The sequence below is a fragment of the Sciurus carolinensis genome, chromosome 15 (assembly GCF_902686445.1).
Source record: "Sciurus carolinensis chromosome 15, mSciCar1.2, whole genome shotgun sequence".
In the NCBI taxonomy this organism is placed as follows: domain Eukaryota; kingdom Metazoa; phylum Chordata; class Mammalia; order Rodentia; family Sciuridae; genus Sciurus; species Sciurus carolinensis.
This window is the reverse complement of record NC_062227.1, coordinates 56245882-56266703: the sequence shown is the minus strand read 5'-3', so window position 1 is coordinate 56266703 and position 20822 is coordinate 56245882. Positions and strand designations below refer to the sequence as shown.

The following is a 20822-nucleotide window of genomic DNA, read 5'->3' as shown; positions in this document are numbered from 1 at the left end:
GCTCTCCTCCTCCTCCAGGACATACTTTCCGTCCCTTTAATCATCTTTATTGCCTCGCTCTGGATGCTGGCCCAGCCCACATCCTTTGCGAGGTGAGCTGACCTACCCCGGGCATTTGCTACCATGAGTGCGGCTCGGAGCTTCCCGGTCCTTGCGTGTCGTGCATGCTCCTCTTCCTACATTCCTGGGTCATGCTGCTGTTTTCCGGACGCCTGCCCCAGTCCAGGGGACTCCCGTGGAGCAAGGCGATCTGGCCCAGGGAAGGGACAAGTGGGCTGACCTGGATGCCATTGCCTGGGCCAGGAGAAGCAGTCAAATTTGGAAGCTTGGGGACTCTCCCTGCCTTTGAGACACACATTCTGGGGAAGGGGAGGAGGGGCATAAAGCCTCTGGTCTCCCTGCCACCCCCAAGCCCTTGGGAACCCCGTTCCTCCTCTAGGGGTGCTCTCTCTTTCTTCCCTCTGCCAGGAACCCAGAAACCAGGACGTGGCCTGTGTGGCGCTGCCCAGCAGAGGCAGCTCACACAATGCAATTAGCTGTACTCTGGCCACAGCGGGAGCAGGGCTCAGTCCAACTCTCCAGGCTCAAGTTTCCCTTTTGATGCCTGGTGGTTCCACATAAAGTGCCTGGTGGTTCCGACTCCTAAGCCAGGGCGGCCTGCCTCCCAGCTAGTTGGACATTTACTGTCCTCTGTGAATGTTTTCAGACTCACTAAATCCACTATTGGATGACAAGCCTTCTGGGTACTGTGTCCTCCTCCCACCCTGAGAGCTGTGGCCACCACCTAACACTCTGCGCTCAGGGCCTGCATGCGGAGGGAAGGGCTGGAGACACTGGTCAGCCGTAGCTCTGAGTCTCAGGAGGCGGCCACGCAGCACAAAGGCAGGCACCCCTCATTTTCTGAGCGAGGGATGTCAGCTGGCTGTTTCCCGTCTCTCAGAGAACATTCTCTGTTCACTAAAGGTAAAACCACAAGACAGCACCTTCATCTAAGAATAAATTCCCTATAGGGAACACATCATTTTAATTCCTCAGGCATAAGCCTTTTCGTTCCTTCTTTCTTTTTTTGGATTTCCATCCAGAAATAATTTATGCACATTCAAGCAAAAAATACGCTCCCACCCCCCTGTGCACAAATGGCCACACGCAACAAATATTGTTCCGCACCTGGATTTTTTTTTTTTTTTTCACTTAAACTATAGCATGAAGACTTTTCCATATAAGAAAGTCTGTGGAAAATAAACGCACGTGTTTCCCAGAGGCCCAATCTCGGTTGCTTGTTCTTGCCCAGGCCACCTCCCCAGTCCTTTCCTGTTCCCCAATGGTCACCCAGGATTCTGAGCTCCACTGGAGAGCCTGGTTCTCTGCTCCAGGTGTGGGAACAGCAGCACTGTCTACTCTGATCTGTGTTGCCTGTTGCAGTGTAGCTGGCAGTCACAGGGACAACTCCCCGCGTCAGGGAGAAGGAAAACCAGATATCCTTGAACTTGTGAGCTCCGGGAGCCTCCTGGAGGCCATATCTCAAAACACGCAGCCAGCAGGTTTGTGCTTTGCTGGACTCTTGAAGGGACCTCGTCTCTGGGCCACGGGTGCTGTGTGGGAATCTCTGACTGGCAGTCAACTGTGCCGCCAACGTACCACCCTCATCTCATAGATGTCAATCAATGACAGCTCAAGCACAACACGGGCCAGGCCGGAAGAAGCCACAGACACCCACGCAGGAAAAGAGGACCCTGTGCTCACTGGGGTCTCTCCTACCTTCGATCGTTTCTCCTCCTCCGGAACAGCTTCTTGGTGTGTGCAATCTCCACTTCATGGGGCATCGGGTGGTAGCCCTGTGACATAGGGAGAGAGCCGGGTGTGAATAACTTCTGCAGGACAGCAGAGAACATCAGGGATGGCACTGACCATAAAGGGATCCAGGGCAACTGGGCACAATGGCACACAGCTGTAATCCCAGCAGCTCAGGAGGCTGAGGCAGGAGGATCTTGAGTTCAAAGCCAGCCTCAGCAAAAGCAAGGCGCTAAGCAACTCAGTGAGATTCTGTCTCTAAATAAAATACAAAATAGGGCTGGGGATGTGGCTCAGTGGTTGAGCGTCTCTAGGTTAAACCCTGATACCCGCCTCAAAACAAAACAAAAAAAAAACACAAAAGTATCCAGGACAGCAGTGTGGGAGCAGCCAGACTGTGACCACCAATCAGACTAGAGAGTGGAAGACACTATTTAATTAATTTCCCACCGGCTAAGGATGCTAGAATCCCAGACTCAAAAGAGGGGGAAGAAGAGAAACTTATAATTCATCCTATTCAAGTCTGCAAATCTAGGTGAGGATACTCATGTCCAGAGCACTGAGCCGTTCGAATCTTGCAAAGAGCGGGCCGTGGAGCCAGGGCTGTCCATACCTGCAACCTTGGCTGGGAACTGAGCCCTGGAAGGCAGACTAGTGGGGCCCTCCTGGTGGAGCCTCAATCCAGAGGGCTGTTTGTGTCCCCCCATAGGCCAGGAATGCTGTCACTGGCTGTGGGATGGGGACAAGATCCTTCTCCAAACCCCCAGTTGCTAACAAAATGGACATGATACTTCTTTCTACTCTGGACTACTGAGAGGACCAGGAGCTAAAGTCTGTTAACCCTGAGCTTCAAGCAGGGGAAGAGAGTCTCCCAAACCCAGGCCAGGCTGCCCTGTGCAATTTTACCCCAAATCCTCTCTTTATATTGCCTGGGAAGTGTTTAAAGAAAACATGCAAATAGTTAAATGCCTTTTTAAACTTTGAAGGAGGGACTGGGAAAGATTCTAAGGATTTTTTTTTTTTTTTGTAAAATGCCCTCATGCCAACAATTTATACCCTGACATCAAGGTTGGAAAAAGATCTACTTATGATGCAGGGTTGATCCTGCCAAATGCCAGGCCTGGGCAGAATTACTTGCAAAAGCTGGGATGATGGCCAGTTCTGTCCTTCCCACCTTCCCACCACCTCCACCTGCACTGGGAAAGTGTCCCAGCAGGAACATGGCAGAGGACTGCCACTGCACTGTGAGCAGCCCAGGATGGAACAGGGCCTGGGGGTCTTGGAGGGTAGTCTGACTTGGGCATGGGAGACCTGAGAATAGGCCCTAACACAGATCTACCACCTGAGTGTGCCCCCACACCACTTGGGGAATAGAAAGCTGCAGAGGCCAGTCTGCTGGAGGGTGGTGGGTGGGTATCTATTTGGCCCCAGGCCTCACTTTGTGGGCAGGGAGACCAAGGTCCAGAGAGGCCATGCAGAGAATAAGAGACGGAAGTCCTGTGGTTGTAGCCCTGACCCCCTGGGGGGCACACAGACCTCTGAATTGGGGTTCCACAAGTTGGGTCCCACTAGTCTGTCTTCAGGGTGCTCAGCCCCCAACCAAGGGGGGAAATGGGGGCACTGGCAGCCCTGACTGTGCTGGGACTGGCCAATTTGGGAGAGCTCCCCAGAAGGGTAATGGAAGACAACAGGTCAGGAGGACACAGGGACCTTGGAGTTATGGCCACTTGGTCCAGACACCTACTGAGTCCAGGGAGGGAAAGACACATTTCAAACTGTATTTTAGTGACATCCCTCCCCACCCAGCCCCTGTCTCCCTTGCCTCCAACAATCTAGCCAAAAGGCATGAATGAATTCCTGACTCCAGGCAGTCACAATGGGCCTCTGGGGAGTTAGGATGTGCTTTGTTTAATAGTTTCTCAAAGGATATTGTTTGTTTTCTTTAATACAAAATACAAACAAGGAAAAACTCTAAGTCTTCCCCTCTCACTTCCCCTCTCCCACCCTGACAAGCTCCAGACCGACCTTTCCCTCCCTCCCTCCCTCCTTCCCTCCCTCCCTCCCTCACAGCCTCTCCAGGTCACTTCAGGAACACACTGGGTGTGCCCCAAGTAGACAATGGACAGGAAGCCGAGGCTCCCTCCCGAGCTGGCGGCAGACTGGGATCTCAGCTCGAGGCTGGACAGACGGAGCTGCCCGCAGCACTTGGCGTAATCGGGGCCAGGAGGTGCCAGCCTCCTCAACAAGGCCTCAGAGTCCTGGGCTCTGACCCACATCCTGGCTCTGCACCCCCACCGAGGGCGGCCATGGAGAGCTGCCCTCTGGACACACCTCAGCATGGATCCTAACTCTTCCCTGGGGCTCAGGGGAGATCATCCAGGCATGACAGAAGTGCCCCTCATCAGTTGACCTTGAGGAAACAGCTGCCCTAAAATGTGACCAGTAAGACAGGGCTGGCCAGGGTAGCATGTCCTAGACAAGGGCACCAATGATAGGAAGGATGGGAATAGGCATAGGGATGGGGAAGGAGCTCCTGGTGGCCTGGCCAGCAACAATGGAGTTCTGGCTTTAGACCAGAGACCCCTTCCTGTTTCCAGACAGGGCTCACCCCTCCAGTGGAAAGCATGAAACTAAGCCGGCTCGTCAGAACCATCCTTTAAGAGAAACCGGTGGCCTTGGCTCTGATTCTTTGCTCACCTTTGCTCTGAAAGAGCCGAGGTGGACATCAGTCCAGGCATGAGCTCCCCGCTCCCGGAGTGCCAGAACCAGCCCTCAGGTCTACCAGCTGGCCAGTCTGCAGCAGACAGGCCTCTGCCACCACCGGGACAGCCACCAGGCCCTACCTGCTCTTGCCCAGCTTCCTTACATGAGCCATCCCTGCTCCCTGCCCCACCATGACTCCGAGACCTGACTGCAGGTCCCGTCTGTCTGACCTCTGACCTCTTTCTATCACCAAGTGGGCCTGGGAGACAAGCAGATTACATAAACAGCCTCTCCAGGGAGGGAGAGGGGAGGATGCTCCTTCCACGTGCCGTGTGGGCACAGTGCATGTGTAACATGCACATGCGTGCCTGCACACACACACACACACACACACACACACACACACACACACACTTCCCGCCAGAGGGCAGCACAGGTGTAAGAGGCAGCGCGGAGGGGCAGCACGTTACTGCTCAGGTTGCAAAAACATGTTATGTAAAATCGGCCTGTTCTGGGGCAGGCGGAGGCTGAAATCTCCCAACCTGGCACAGTGGGCATTTCCGAGGGATTAAGGGCAGCCAGCAGAGTGCTGGTCCAGAACTTCAGCCCTGACAGTTAACGATGCCAGTCTGGGAGAGCTGAGGTCTTGCCCTGAGATGACGACTACAGAAAAACCACCTTGGGTCTACAGGCGTGGGTGAGGGGAAGAAGAGCAAGGGAAACCACCCAGCAGAGAGCGGGGTACTGGTGGCTCTGAGACCCGCTGCCACCACGATGGGAGTGCCGAGCCTCCACAGGCCATAGGCTTCCACCCACCGCCCACCATCCCAACAGCTACCACCTCTCCATTCATCACCCTACTCCATCAGTACTGTGGACGCGGCACTGGGGAAAAATGGGCAAGTGTTGGTTCTTACACAGCACAGGTTCCAGGGAAGAGAGAGGCAAGATGTCATGTTTGGCTGTGGAGCAAAACGAGGTGGGACAAGGGGATGAGAGAGGAAGGGGTGGGGAGGGGTGCAGTGGGTGGTCAGGAAGCCCTCTCGTCCAGGGAACAGTTAACATCCGTCCACCTATCACCCACCCAGCCCACCACCCCTGGTTATTCTTCATCTACTAAACACCCCAGGGCTGCTGCGAGCTCGTGTACCAGATGGAGAAGACCCGGATGAAGAAGACCCAGTCCTAGTTCTAGCGGGACTCCAGGGGACACACACAGCTGATGCCTGCCATCATCAACAGAAGAGGTTGAACAGCCCAGAGAAAGGTCAGGGAAGACTTCGTCAAGGGCGCGATACCTGCACTGAGCCCTAAGGCATTCCAGGGGCACCAGAGAGGGGACAGTGTGCTGCAAATTAAAAACCTGCCGGAGTCACGGCCATGTGTGGAGGGTGCCTGGCCCAGCAGGAGAGGGGGGAGGCATCCGGCACTCCAGGGGGCCACCACTGGGACTCCTATCCACTGTGACTGGCTTGGGGCCACATGCATAGTCCTCCTCACCCTGGCACTAGGTGGAATCGTGTCCCCCCATGAGAGTTACTGGAGTCCTAATCCTGGTACCTGTGAATGTGACCTTAATTGGAAACCAGGGCTTTGCACATGGAATCGAGTTAAGATGAGGGATTAAGTTGGGTCTTACAATCAATGACTTTATAGAATAAGGAAATCGGACACAGAGGAAACAGCAGTCACAGAGGGAGAGGACCCAGGAAGATGGAGGCGGGGACTACAGCCCTGCGGCAGCAGGCCAAGGCACACCGACCAGGGACCGCGGGAGCGTCTGAACACTGGGAAGAGTCAAGGAAGGCTTCTCCCCTGGCGCTGCTGACACCCAATGCCTCAGAACCAGAGACCACACACTCCTGTGGCTTTAAGCCACCCGATTTGTGGTCACTTGCTCTGGCAGCCCCAGGAAACTCATGCGGCCCCTACCCTCCCATCCATGTTCTAACTCCAGCCCGGGTCCCTGGCCCTGGGACTGCCTCCCCCGACAGCTCATCTGCTCCCTCCAGGTCACCAGCTGACTCCTCCTGGGAAGTCCTTTGGGACTGTTTGGTGCATGGGGTTGCCCCAAGTCTGACAGCCCTTAGTGAGCAGGAAGCACAGTCCCACCCATGCACTACTGCAGGACCCCCGAGATGGCACCCCCGAGATGGCACCCCGTGGGGCTGCTCCACGGGGGGATGCCAGGCTGCAGCCAGAGACTCACAGTCTGTCAACAGCCGCCATGCTGGCCAGTTCTCCACCCTCACAGCGCTTCTGTCTGTCCAAGAAAAAGGACTTGAGTGTAGAGAGCAGGCAGGAATGAGGGTGGTCCTCCAGCAGGAACGGCTGCCTACGCAGAAGGTGTTGCTGACCCAGGCCCACGCCTCAGCTCTAGAAGGATGCCTGGCACATAGTAGATGATAACTAAATATGTGTTGGATTAAAAATAAGGGAAAATGGGGAAGAAGGGAACAAGAACCTCGTTTTGGTCCAAGCTGCTCTGCTGAACCAGGGCTCAACAGAAGCATCAGCAGGGTGGTGCTGGCTGGCAGTGGCGGTCGCAGAGGGAGCTCTTGGGTCTCAGCTGGGGCCACTTTGCCCACTCTTTACTTCATACACCCCAAAGCAGGGCCTTTAGGGCTTAACCTACCCTGGTGGGGCTGAGAGTCTACAGTCAGGGAGTTGGCCTGTGGGCCCCAACCTTCTCCTCCTCTAGCTAGAGAAATTCTAGAAAGAAAGGCCACCAAGTCACCTTACCCTCTACTCTTTGGGTGGGTGGGACAGGGTGCCCTGAATGCTGCTGTGCCTGATTCCCTCTCCTTCTGCCTCCAAGAGGCTTTGAAGTGTCCCACAGAGCTGAAGTCCATAGTCTGCTGCTTCATGAAACCTTATGCATTACTTAAGTTTCAAGGAAGATTTTCCTGGTGTTTCCATGATCTTTGACCTTTGGCCACTGACCATGGACCTGAGTCAAGTAGAAATCATCCCAGCCTAACTCTCTCATAGGTCTGTTACCTTTCTCTTTCCAACACACCAGCTATTTAAAAAGGTGTGTGTGGGGGGGAGCATTACACACATGCAAGAAAGTCTTCCTCTCGGTGTGCGGATCCCTCCCAGACTGCACGAGACCTGGCCCAGCAGCACGCCGCACGGGCAGGAAGTGCTGAGGCTGGAAAAGAAGACTGAGGGCCCAGCCCAGGCAGAGGGCGTGCTGCAGGGTCTTGGGCAGCAGGGGGCTCCTGACCAGGCAAGCTCTCATTTCCCCCTGGGGACATACTGGTCTGTCCCCATGGTGCCTGGATAGAGACCCTCTCTCCTGGCCTTTTGGAGAACACAGTCCCTCTCCTGGTCTTCATGAGTTTGCAAATTGACCCCAGCTCCCAAGTTCCTGTCCCTCCCATGAATGCTTATTTTAAATACAGGGAAACTAAGGGTTTCCTTCTCTCCAGAACATTCCAGATGACCTTGAGTGGAGGGCCTCATGAATCCCCTGGCACAGAACAACCAGCTGGAGGCTGGGCCACACCAGTGAGCCCCAGGCCCATGGAGCCAGGGCAGATCCTTGGTCAAGCCCAGAGCCCGCAGCTCAGGGCTTCTCAGCTTCCCACCACCTCCAGCCCCAGGTGAAGAGGCACCCAGAGGGGTGGACCACATAAAGGAACCCTAGCCCTTGGCAACTCCAAGGGCCATAAAAACCTCAGCACAGCTCCTCTGGCGATAAGCTCCTCTCAGTAGCAGAGGCTTCCTCCTGCTGGGGGTCATGTTTTTCCATAGCTTCTAAAAACTTATCCTACAACGTCTCCCTCCATGGGAGCAGGATGTGTGGGTCACGTCCAGGCAGAAATAAACAGGTAATGTTTCTCAGATTCCTGGAATCTCCAGGCTGCATGGCTATTCAGAGAAGCTGACCTGTTTCAGAAAGAAGGGTCGGGTGGGCAGGCTCGCCCATGTTTAAATGTGTGGTTTTCTACTTCTTCTTTCAATTTATTTATTTTTAATCAGCAGAGACCCTTTTAGAAACAATACCTTAGCTGGAGTCCCAGTAGAAAAACACAGATAAAAGCAGACAGGGAAGAGGCCCAGAGGCTGCCCTGAGCCCTTCGCGGCCGCACGGCACCCACTTTCTCCACGCTGCGTCCTGGAGTGTGAACCTTAGCCCACCGTGGATGCACAGCACGCTAGCTCCACAGTGAGCAGGACGGTGTTCTAGAAGGTGGCCTTCAGTTAGGAGCCCACAAGGTGCCAGGAGCCCTTTTGGGAGCTGGGGATGCCACAGGGACTTGGCCATGGATAAGGAAGGGCTTCCACTTTATAGAGGGGGAGCGGAGAATCAACAGAGTCAGTAGGACGCAGTTAAAAAAAAAAAAAACACGGTTTCAGCAGAGACAATGTGCTAAGAAATATGAAGGAGCTAATGCTTAGACTAGAGGATCAAAAGCAACATCTGAGCCCAATCAGAATAACTAGATTGAACAGTCCACAAAGATTCAAGGCCAAGACCAAAAATTAAATGGGTTATTTCTGTTTATTCTTCAACACACAAGAAGTTCATTTTCTTTAGTTTAAATAGAGTAGTAGACCTAGATTAGTAGTTCTCAACAGTTCGAATTTTATGAGCTAGAAAAATTAAATACTGGGGAGTCGTTACATTGACTCTGCCTACGGACACCTTCTCTCTACCACCACCATCAGTTCACAAAGGAAATAAAATCATGACAATCCTTTGCATGGATGCACTTCGGCTCTGTGAAGAACACACAGCGCTATCCTACAGAACGTCCTCTATTCTGTCATAACTTGCTTATCTAATGTCCTCAAATTCACCTCCATAGACCTAGAAAGAAATACCAAGTAAATCCCGCATGGGCTCACGAACTCGTCAACAGAGTATGCATTATACATTTATATGCATGTGGCACTGCATGAAGAATGTGCTATGAAGCAAGTATGCTGAGTTTCAGGGGCAATTAAGGGTGTTTCAGGAGCAATTTTGACTACGAGTTATCATTATCACTTGAATCGATTCTCCAAGCAAATGTGAATCCACTATTTCTCTCATTTTGCTACAAACCTGTGGAAAACCTCTGCCTGTGCTGCCCTAAGTCACAGACCTCAGCAGCAGCCCTGACTTTGCTGGCAAGAAAGTCAAGTACACATGTATATCCAAATATCTTCTCTTCCTGTAAGTGACATTTAATCACATCATAAACAGCTTCGGTTAGGTTTTGCTTTTGAAGGACATTTTTTGATCATTTTGTTCGCTGACTCTCTCATCCCTGGTCACCATTCTACCTTTCTTGGGCCACTGACAAATATAATTAGTTTGATGACCAAAAGGCAGCCACTCAGTGACCCATAACCACATGGTCCTCAGCTGCCAGAGGCTCCTGACACTGAAGTTGTCCCCCGACCCCAGGCAACATGAAAATGAGTCCTGTGCCAAGCGCTGGGCCCTTCCCAGCTCAGTTTCTGCAGCTGGGCTGTCCCCTGTGACAGACTTCAGGTGGACAGGTCCTGCAGCTGAACCACCCTGCCGCCTGAAAAGCGGAGGTCAGAAAAGCCACTTTAGGCCATTTTCCCTGTGTGCACCAGGCGATCGCGTCATCCACATGGTTGCCCAGGGTGACTCTGCTCCTTTCCTTCTGTTTTCTTTTTTACCGTGGCTGTTTTCTGCAGGGTTGACCTTTGGGAGGAGAGAGCTGCCCTGCAGGGCCACTCGGCTCTGGGCACGCCCCATGCTTGGCCAGGAAGGTCAGAGAGTATGTGCTGGGCCCCAGGGATCCGCTGCCAGGCTGTGGGGAGGGGGTTGAGGGGAGCAGGGCTGGGGCGACCCACTCGAGGGCCAGGGTTGAAGGACGCGATCAGTATCCCGCTGTATCAAGGCCTTCCCAACAGGCAAGTCTTTAGGTTCACACTGCACCCTACACATGTCATGCCTCAGGAGCCACCCAGTCAGAGGAGAAGCTTGTCACCGCTCCACCCCTGCTGGCCTGCAGAGCCACTTTCAACTTCTGTTTATGGAAATGCATCAGAAGGAGTGCTGGGCCTGGGCCAGGACCGGGAGCTGCCCTGGGGCTTGGAGTAGCGTGGAGAATGGGCAGCTGTGGGTCTCCAAGGACCTCCATGCCTTGCCACCCCTCCGGGACACACATTCCTTGGTCCAGGTAGTCCCTCGGCAGGGGCACCTTCCCACCTCTGTTCATTTCTTGAATTCTGTCCATCCTTTGCCATGAACACAAAGGCCTGTGTGCAAAGCTGACCCAGTTCTCACGAGAATGAACCCACTTAGTCGCAGAGCACATTGGACCAACTCCCGAGCACTCCATCCCATAGCCCAAATCGTCTAGGTAGCTGCTTATGTGTTTGCCTCCCCGGCCAAGCTATATATATTTTAGAAGCTTAGGACCACGTTTCCTTCATCTGTGGGTCCTACAGTATCGGCACAGTGCCTTAGATACATGGGCCTCCATAATTTCTTGTTGGATGAAAAGTTAAGTTGACTGACAGCCCTGGAGGGGCCAGAGTGCGTCCATCCCCATTCCACCTGCTGTGGACCAAGAGCATTTATAGATGACCCAGTGGCCTACAGTCCGTGGCCTACAACTGGGCTATTACCTCTTGCTTTGCAAGAAGTTGGAGATGGAGGCATGGCCTCATCAGCCCACGACCTCTAGTCATAAGGCTCAGTGCTTAGTGATGGCTAGCTCTCCTTCCGTCAAAACAGAAAATGAAGGCCTGGATCTCCTCGTCCACAGTCAGATTATAAGGTCTCTGAGGACAGAGGTGGTCATTCACAGGCTGCCTGGTGGCCAGGACACCATGGCATCCATTGCTCAACTCCTAGGCTTCCTCGTTTGGCACACACATCACCACTGCTGAGCAAGTCCTAGGTGAACGGCAGCCTCCGAGTCTGGCCAGGCACCAGGACTGCTCACACCCCCTTGTTGAGTCTCAGTGTCTTTGGTTTAAAATGAAGAGACAGATGCCTACATTTAATTGTGAGGACTAGAAGGGGTGCTGGAAACCAAAGGAGACAGCATATAGGAATATTCACGTCCAGTTCCGAAATAAAGATTTGCTACACCCAAAAGGGGAAATACTTAATTATCCCAGCCCTCAAAGAGCCCTCTGGTCCACAGAGCTGAGAGGATGTGGGGGTGTCGGTGTCCCCAAGGAAAGGAATACCTCTGGAGGGATCACACAAGAAATGGCAGCCAGCAGTTCCAGGCTGGCAGTGCAGAGATGAATGGGCAGCAGGATTCAAGGAGGGAGGCCAGACTAAATGGGACCAGGAGTCAGGCACAAACCAGGGTCCACTCAATGGTCCCTACTAGGTGATGGTCACTGAGTCCAGACTACAGAGCCCCCTGCTCTCTGCCCTGGATTTATGCTCTTTATTGGTGCAAAGGGCTAGGGATAAAGGTCAATCACAACCAGGACCACAACCTAGGTAAAAGCAAGGGGCCTCACTTCACCTCCAGTCACATCTTAGGGGTCACGAATGCTCATAGATACCTTCCGGTTGACAGATGAGACTGACAGTTGGTGAAGAAGTGAAGAGGGAGAACGATCTGCTACTTGGACAAAACCTATTTGCTGCACTCATTGGCTGATTCCAACAGCTACCTCCTGGGTCACAATAGGGCAGTGAAAAGATAAAGAAAAGACATGGTAAGATGAGGCTTGGGCCATCCTTGAGCTGGGTCACATGCGGAGGAGCTGGCCAACAATGAAGGGAAGCTAGCAGGCAAACTCCTTCCTTCCCCTCCAGTCCTGCCCGATAAATACACTCCCTTTACTGAGTGAGCAATTCCACTTTCCTGGAAGGTATTCAGAAAGTCTGCTTACCATAGAAGGAGCTAAATGATGTCTGCATGGCTTATGAGCTATCACAGGATAATAACTGTGATTATCATTTATTGAGGCAGGCATTGAGTTAAGAGTTTTACATGTATTCACTAATTTAAACCTCACAACAGTTCTGAAAGGTAGGTACTATTAAGATGCATCTTGTACAGAGAAGAAAAGGAGGACTGAGTAGATTTAATAGTGGGTCTCAAGAAATGCAGCAAGGGATGGAACTGGGCTATCAACTCAGAGTTCTCTAATGACACAGGCCTCTTCCTGTGAGGCTCACAATCAAACTGCCCTGCAGTGCTTCTAAGAGTGACAGTTAGGAGACACAGCACCAGCCACAGCAAGGACCCACCCAGAGGTTGAGGGAGGGATCCCATTTATCTGGCAATAGGACCCTGGTCTATGACTTTGCAAAGCAACCTCACGTAGCAGATACTCAACAAACTCTGGTCAATGGGATGAGACCCTGAACAAACGATGAACACAGTTTCAGACAAGCTATGACAAGGGCCGGCCACACGCCCGGTAGATGCTCACTTCACAGGCCATTAGGGTAGGGAAAGCGTCGACTCATGGGGTCTCTGCAAACTTGTTTTTCTGTTTCTCTCCTTCCAAAGTAAGACTCTAAATAGCTGTGCTATCAAGATAAATGTTAATAGGATCAGTATCATGGGGAAATAACGGACCTCCCTGCAAGTGTGTTGTGAAAGTTAAAAAGCATAAAGAACTTATAGAAATTAAAAGCATAAGGTCTAAGCCAGGTGTGGTGGTGTGTACCTCTTAGGAGGCTGAGACTGGAGTCTTGAGCCCAGGAATTTGAGACCAGCCTGGGCAACATAGTGAGATCCTGTTCCCCATTCCCTCAAAAAAAAAAAAAAGAAGAAGAAGAAGAAGAAGAAGTTATAAGTCCTATAGAAGTTTCCAAGTAGGAAGAAAGATAAGAAAATCAGTTGCTGGGCACAGTGATAATTCCAGTTGCAGGATTGCAAGTTCAATGACAGCCTTGGCAACTTAGTGAGATTCTGTTCCAAATAAAATAAAATAAAGAAAGGGCTGGGGGTGTGGCTCAGTGGTTAAGTGCCCCTGGGTTCAATCCCTGGTACCAAAAAGTAAAAAAAAGAAAAAAAAATCAGTAGAAGATAGAGGTAAGTTTCTAAAAAGATGCTAGCATGCAAAAAAATTTCCATGTGGAACTGTGTTTTAACTGTACAAGGAAATTATAAGTCCTGTTCCAAGGATCTTTGGTAAATGCAATAATGGCCTCCAACTCGTTAACTTTTTTCACTGAACACAGATACTTTAGGACAATGGTTATATACCTTTCTCTCTGCCTACAGTGAAACTACCATAGCAGGAATTCAATGACTTCTTCCACTCCCAGATAGCAGGGCTGACCTTTTCTCGTGCGGACTGTTAAGGATTCTCTGCCACACGAAGGGTCTTTACAGGGTGACTTGAATGCGGCAGCCGTTGGTCTTGGCGGCAGCTCAGTAGGCAACAGCAGCTCTGATGACCTACTTGGTGTACATTTCCCTCCACGTCGCTGGAGCAGACAGTGATGTGACCTACTTTCAGGGGCACAGTGGTGGCTCAGGAAGGAATGGAGGAGAAACGGAGAGGCTGGATGCAGGATATTGAAGCTCAGCCTCTAGGCGTTTCCTGGCCTCCTCCCCGCTCCCCTGCCTCCCTTGGTTTTGGCCTTGTACAGTTCCTGCCTTCCCTCCTCTGCCTTCTGCAGCCTCTCCTCCCCCGAATCCCTTGTCCTTGGGCAGGAATGGAACCCATTCCCAGCCCAGGTTGTCCCTCGGGTTTTGACGATATGCACCTGACCCTCCACCTGCAGCTTGCAGAGAGGACAGTAACATGGGTGAGACACACTGAGTAACCCAGAGAGACTGCTTGGTGCAGGGCCACCAAGGGCGGCTACCCCAAGGCTGAGGGAGGGGAACCATAACTTGGTCCAAACAGGACTTATTCTCCACATATCCACCGGGACACTCTGCTCTGCTTGAAGGGCCACCGAACAATTACAAAGAGCTGAAAAATGGTTTAAAAAATTCCCAGCACATGGGTCGATGCATAAACTGCAGTTAGGGCGTCTGTGCAGGGCCTACCCTCTAGAGCAGGGGTTGGCAAACTGTTTCTGTAAAGAGCCAAATCCTCAATATTTAGGCTTTGCAGGCCATATGGTCTCTGTCACAGCCACTCAATTTTGCTGTTGTATAGCAGAAGCAGCCACAGAAGTGTGGCTGTGTTCCAATAAAACTTTATTTAGAAAGTTTGATCCCCAGGTCAGAGTTTGCCGACCCCTGCTCTGGAGACACGCGGTGGAGGGGCGGGGGGGAGTGCGCTTTGCACTCTGGGTCCTTCCCTCACCCAGAGGGGGTCTATTGCACTTGATGGGTATCCAGCATCCTCAAACTCTCTCCCCAACTGCTTTCAAAGAAGAACCTGATGAACTCAACCCGCCAGAGGAGGATAAATAAGTTGTATTTATATTTGAATCAATAAAAACCTGAGGTTAGTGGCTTTCAGCCCTGGCTGCTCATGGACAGCTGGTGAGGATCTTGAAGACTTCCTGATGCCAGGGTCCCACTGCAGAGACTCATGCACTGGGTCTGAAGTGCACCCTCAGCACCAGAGATTTTAAAAAGCTTCCCAGGTAAGTTTACAGGGTGACTGAGTTGAGAACCCCTGCCTCAAACAGAAAGGAAAAAGAAACCAGTGCTAGTGTTTTAGAATAAATGAGCCAGGAATTTTTTCCCCCCGTGGTGGTAAAGAAGGAGAGAAAATAGCTTCAGCACCCCTGAAACCAAGCCTCACAAGTCCCTCCCTCCTCGGCCATAGCTGGCACTGGGCAGATTTCACTATGCTCTGGAAAGATCTAAGACTTCATTTTCATTTCCCTCCATAATCTAGTATAGGTCTCTACTAGCAATATGTGCTCTGAAAATTTGCTGAACATCAAGAAAATTTAACCAGTTAATCCATCGCAAACAGTCCTCAAAAAGTTGACCAGGGCCTTCCTATCCAGGAGGTCTATTGGGGAGACAAGGTAAGCACAAATGAAATAAATGGTAGGCTTAGTTGTATTTGCTAAATACAGAAAGACAGCGGTTTCCATATTTTACAGCACATCATGATCACCTGGGGGGGCTTTAAAAATCCCAGTACCTGAATTGTATCCTATGCCAATAAAATCAGAATGTCTTAGGACAGAAGACTGGTATCAGTCTCTTTTGAAACACTTGTGGGGTTCTAATGTGTGGCAAAATTTGAGAACCACTCATAGGGTCCTGCTACTCAATGTGTGGTCCGTGGGTCAGCAACATCGGCATCACCGGGGAGCTGGCTAGAGATGGAGATGTTTGGGCCTCACCCTAGTCCTCCCGAATTGGACCTGCATGTTAATCAGATCTGACTGCTATTTGTATGCACACTGAAGTGTGAGAACTGATGAGGCAGGGGGCTATGTTCTGAGAAAGCAAAGATTCTAGAATATTCCAGCAGGGTAACTGGGGAATGTGTCTTAGAAAAAGGGGAAACAATAGAGGTTCTGAGGTATGGGAGAAATAGAAGCAGAGGTGGTGGGGAGGGTACTTAAGGCAGGATACATGGTCTTCATGTATGGTGAACCAGAAAGAGGAACAAGGGAACTTTCTTTCTTTTCTTTATTTGTTTTTCTTCTTTTTTATTTTATTTTATTTTTTTTTAGAAAAAGGAAAAAGAAGGTTTATTGCTTTGCTAGCAAGGAGAAGCACAGGGGACTCCCGTCCCAAAGGCTGTGATCCTACCCATCAGCAGGATCAGGGGGCTTTAAAAGAAATGACTCAAAGGCTACATCCCATGTGTTCTCTATTGCAGTTGCAATTCACTTGTTAATTTGAAGACAGTCATTTCTGAGATCTTCTGTACCATCCCCAAAGGCTGAATTACTTTACTCCTACGGTGGGTGTGTACTCAAGGACAGATAAATCTGCCAAAAACGGGAAGAAAGGTGATCCTGTTTCCCCTGAGATTAGGGAGAGGGAGAGAGGAAGAGAAAGAAACATGTCCATTTTAAAAATAAGTCTCAGCGGCAGAGCGCCACGGCTACCTTCAAAGCCTAAAGTGGACACAGCTACATTTCCCCCACAGTCAATTTCTACATTCTATTTCAATGAAAAAATGGGCGATGACATCTCCAAACAGCTTCCTGCTAAAAGGGGGCAAAGTTGGGGGAAGTGACTCAAAGTCTTTGGAACAAGGGCTCTTTCTGTCAGGTGTGTGTGTGTTTTTCCCCCTCATAAAAGTAAAAAATTAAATCATATTTAGTTGCACAATGAACAAACTGAGGTTTCTGAGGTAAAACAGCAAGAAAATAGGCTTGTTTTAGAATATGTGGGGCACCCGTTAGAGGGCTGGCAAGGATGGATGTCGGGGGAAGAAAGTGTCCCGGGTTTTGTCTCCTGGGTGGGTGGAGGGCTGCCTGTCAGTCAGAGAGAGGTGACGAGAGGGAATGGAGCAGAGGTGCTGGGACAGTGCCTCTGAGGAGGACAGACAAGCAAGACCAGCAGTTGGGAGGCGGGGAGGCAGGCGAGGCAGGCGAGGCAGGGCGAGACGAGCCCCTGGGCCTGGCGACTGCAGAGCCCCAGAGCCTTCAGGCTGTGGAACTGCCCGGAGGGAACGCTACACTCCCACAGGCAGTTAAAACAAGCTCCTGCTAACGACCCCCAGAAGCTGACCATGGGAAAACACAAAAGCCCCAAGCAAGCAAGTCCCCCAAGGGCCGGGAGAGAGGAAAGGCGAAGCTGAGCACAAGCCCTGGGATTGTCTCGCCCGAGTGGGCCCCGAACACCCGGAGCGGCCCTCCAGCACAATCCCTTTGTTTCCAGGCCCCTGGAAGTCAAGTCGATTCCCAGTTGAGTTGGAAATGCCGGGAGGTTTTTCCCATATTGCATTCGAATGAAACAATAACAGCAGAATGGACGTTACCACAATTGTTTCCACTGAAGTTATTTTGGGGGAGTTTAGGAAGATTGTCTATTCCTAGACATTTCCTTCACCCGATTCTCTTTACACAAATGCGGAGGGAAGAGGCCAGTGTCGCCACCAATCTGCCTGGTCTGCTTGCAAGGACGTGCGGTGAGTGGTTCCCAGCGGGCCCCAGGAGGAGCCGTGGGCAACACATGTTTACCGATGCCCATGTGGAAGCCCTTAGATTTGACCAGCGCCTTATAGTTGTCACTGTTACCCCCGCACTTACTCTCAGGATGACCTTCTGAGGTGGCAGCTTGCCGGGGGAAGATGTCTTTATCCTCCTTCTAGATATGAGGGAACAGAAATACAGGTAGTCAAGGCCACCAGCTTGGAAGGGGCAGGACAGGGCAGAATCCTGCCCGCTGGGTCCTCTCTGTGCTGAGGGCATTCACTAACTGTTACGCTCTGCTCACCATTGCCAGCCCCATGCCAGGCACAGGGTTATGACATCTCACCAGGCGAAGATGGACTCTGGGCCTTTCTGTGTTCAGGGGCCCACTGTAGTCCAGTGTGGCTGCCTTACAGGGTGTGGCTTGGGGAGGCCAACTCTTGGCCTCCTAGGCTGGAAAGGAAAGCTGGGGCTAGATCCGGGAGGCCTTGCCTGACAGGAGTCTGGTTGTCCTTGGCAGACAAGGACAGGCTTGAGCAAATTAGTCAAGGAGCTAGATCTGTACCCTGTGCTGACCACGTGGAAGATGGGCTTGAGGGGACATAAAGTCAACTTGGGGCAGACTAGGTAGGAGGCCCCAGCAACTGTCAGAGACAAAGGACCAACTCAGGAATTAGGGAGGCAGCCAGGGACAGAAGAGGAGAGTCTGAACATTTGAGGATAAAATTTACTATTTTGGGTAAAGGACAGGGTGGGGTAGAGACAGGGGACAGAGCATTGCCTGTGAGAAATTCAATGGCAAAGGCCCCGCCCTGCTCTGGAGGATCCTACCAGACAGAGAAACTAATGAGTCTCAAGGCTGGGCGGGGTTAGCTTCAAGAAGACAGAGGCCACAGCTCTGCCACTTCACGTATGGACAATAAGGCCAACCCCTTATTTTTCTATGACGTAAGCCCCTTACAGAATGCGGAGTGGGACAAATCTTTAATACCTTAGGGCAGAGGGTCTCTGCCCTAGCCACATGGAGGGTTCACTCAGGGAACGTTAGAAATGACCCATGTCCAGGTCTCACTGCCCAGAGAAGCCAGTCTTCTCAGCTTGACAGGGTCACACCGTGCTGGCGGAAGGACTGAAAGAAGAACTTCTTAGTCACTAACTTTTGGTTCTTCAAATAGCCCTGAGGTCTTTGGTTATCCTCTTTTTTTTTTTTAATGACCTGGGGATTGAACCCAGGTTTTGCATTTGCTAGGCAAGTGTTCTACCACTGAGCTACTTCCCCAGGGCCATTGTCATCCTTCTTACAGCACAGCGAGGGTCCCCAGTGGGCCTGTGGGCCTCCGCTGCCTTCCTATCCTGTGGACTTGACTTCTCCGACAGTCTGGTCTTCAACCAATCAGGTTTGCTTCCTTGGGGGATGACCTGCCTGACCTGTGTGGCCAGCCACTGAGGCTACTGCCCTCTGAGTGTCCTCAAAGGACCTTGCTGAGGGGGTGATGCATTTCCTTGACCACACCACACGCCAGCCTGCTGGAACAATGTCTCTCTTCGTGCCGCCAGGAAGGCCATATAAAGGAACATCTTCTCTTTTCTTGCCAAGCAAATGTTTCTGCTTTGACCTGGAGGGTACACTTTGAAGCAGAATCATAATGCAGAGGGCACAGAGCAGGCCTGGGGGTCACAGGAATGAGAATGACAATGTTCCCAACATTTTTAGCACATTGGAAAATACTTTCATGGGATCTTGGGGTTTACTTGAGGTGTGTGTGTGTGTGTGTGTGTGTGTGTGTGTGTGTGTGTGTTGGGAGGGGTGCATCAGGGACAACTGTCTACCACATGGGCTGCCCCTGATCAGTCACTCTGCCTTGGTTAGATTGGGTGGCATTGATGGACCATGGCTGCAAAGTTTCTACCTCGCGCTTCTTGGGACTGTCTGCTTCTTAAGGCCAACTCTGCTGAGGGTCTTTGCAATGAATTCCTTAAAGTGAATCACAGACTACTGACTTGCATATCAATTATGACTATGTTTCTATAAAAAGAACCTAGTTCTGAGAGGATGCCAGGGGCCGGCTGGGCCCAGTGAGTGAGGTGATCCATCAGGGTCTGTCTGAGTACCCTGAGGAATTTCAGGAATGCCACGGCTCCTTCTCTTCCCTGCAAATCTCCTTTGCACTTAGTCTCTGCTGAAATGTCAGGGGCCTTGGGCGGTAAATGACAACCTCTGACCCACAACAGTCTTGAGATGCCAGCTCATCTGCTCTGGGCTGGGGAAAGCAGCAGCTCTGTGCTCAGAGTAGGGGACTCTGTCTGCCGACTGCAAAATGACAGGAGCTGTACTAGGTGACCTTAAAAGAGACTTTCTGGAACAGCACTCCATGACCTTGTGACTCTGTCTTCCTGAAGAAATTGAGCAGGTACCTCACCTACTTGGCTGGTAAATAGACCCTGCAAGAGAGGGTTCTCTCCAGCTGGAAGTATTCTAAATTCCAAGTCTGGTCTTCTAGAAAATGAATAAGTGTCCTAGGTAATCAGCTCCAACTTCATTTGCTTAAAATAAGAACCCCGATGCTGCTCACACATGCTTTGTCCGACACTGGGAGATGCCCTTTCCTCTCTGTAGTCATGGACTGGAATTGCTTTTCTTGGGGGCAGGGGTTACTGGGGACTGAACCCCAGGCCTCAGTCCTGCTCGGTCAGTGCTCTACCACTGAGCCACACCCCCAACCTTGGGAATTGTTTTTACGACAATTTCAGGCAGAGGCCGTTGAGTGTGTAGAGGAAATTTACACAAACTCGCCATGCCTTCTAATGGCAGGGCTGCTCATGGACCGAAAGCCTTCTTTAGGGTTGACAGAGAGCTCCCAGGTCTGCCCGATAGCACACATGGAGAACAGAGACCATGCCAGGGCGAGGCCCAGCATCTGGGTGACATCGCAGCCCTAATGCTTCCTTCATCTTTCTGGGTGTCCCTGCATCCTTCTGTGCTTTAGACACAGCAGAACTGAGGAGTGGGTCCCAGGGAGTCCCTGGTTTGGGGGCCAGGGCTGCAGTCAGCAGCTTATGTGGGCTTGTGGTCCCATGTCAGTGGGGACGGGTGTGCAGAGATGGTAGACAGCTCTGACTGTCATTTCCTTTTCTTTTTCCTTTTTTCTAATTTCCTTTCTACACAATGTTTTATGTGCAGACCCTTTAGTGATGAATCCTTTTCAAAGACACCTGCTTGATTCTGATCCCTAGGAAATTCTAGAATAAATTATTAAGCAGATATCCCGTGATCCTTACATGAGGACCCATCATTGGGATTCATTATACAAGTAACTTCAGGATGTGTGGGAAGAGAAGTGGGTTGGGGACACTGGGC

At 51.4% G+C, this 20822-nt stretch overlaps 1 protein-coding gene across 8 annotated transcripts in view; it reads right to left on the bottom strand.

Annotated features, from left to right (window-relative positions):
* The window catches only part of Ctif (cap binding complex dependent translation initiation factor), a 283522-nt gene that overhangs the window by 138659 nt on the left and 124041 nt on the right, over window positions 1–20822 (bottom strand). For all 8 annotated transcript variants that reach the window (XR_007105188.1, XM_047526492.1, XM_047526496.1 and 5 more), the window contains one exon: window positions 1759–1835. Coding sequence is in view for 7 of the 8 variants with exons in the window: in XM_047526492.1 (XP_047382448.1) it covers window positions 1759–1835 (77 nt within the window). In the remaining variant the exon portion in view is untranslated. The remainder of the gene's footprint in view (window positions 1–1758; window positions 1836–20822) is intronic.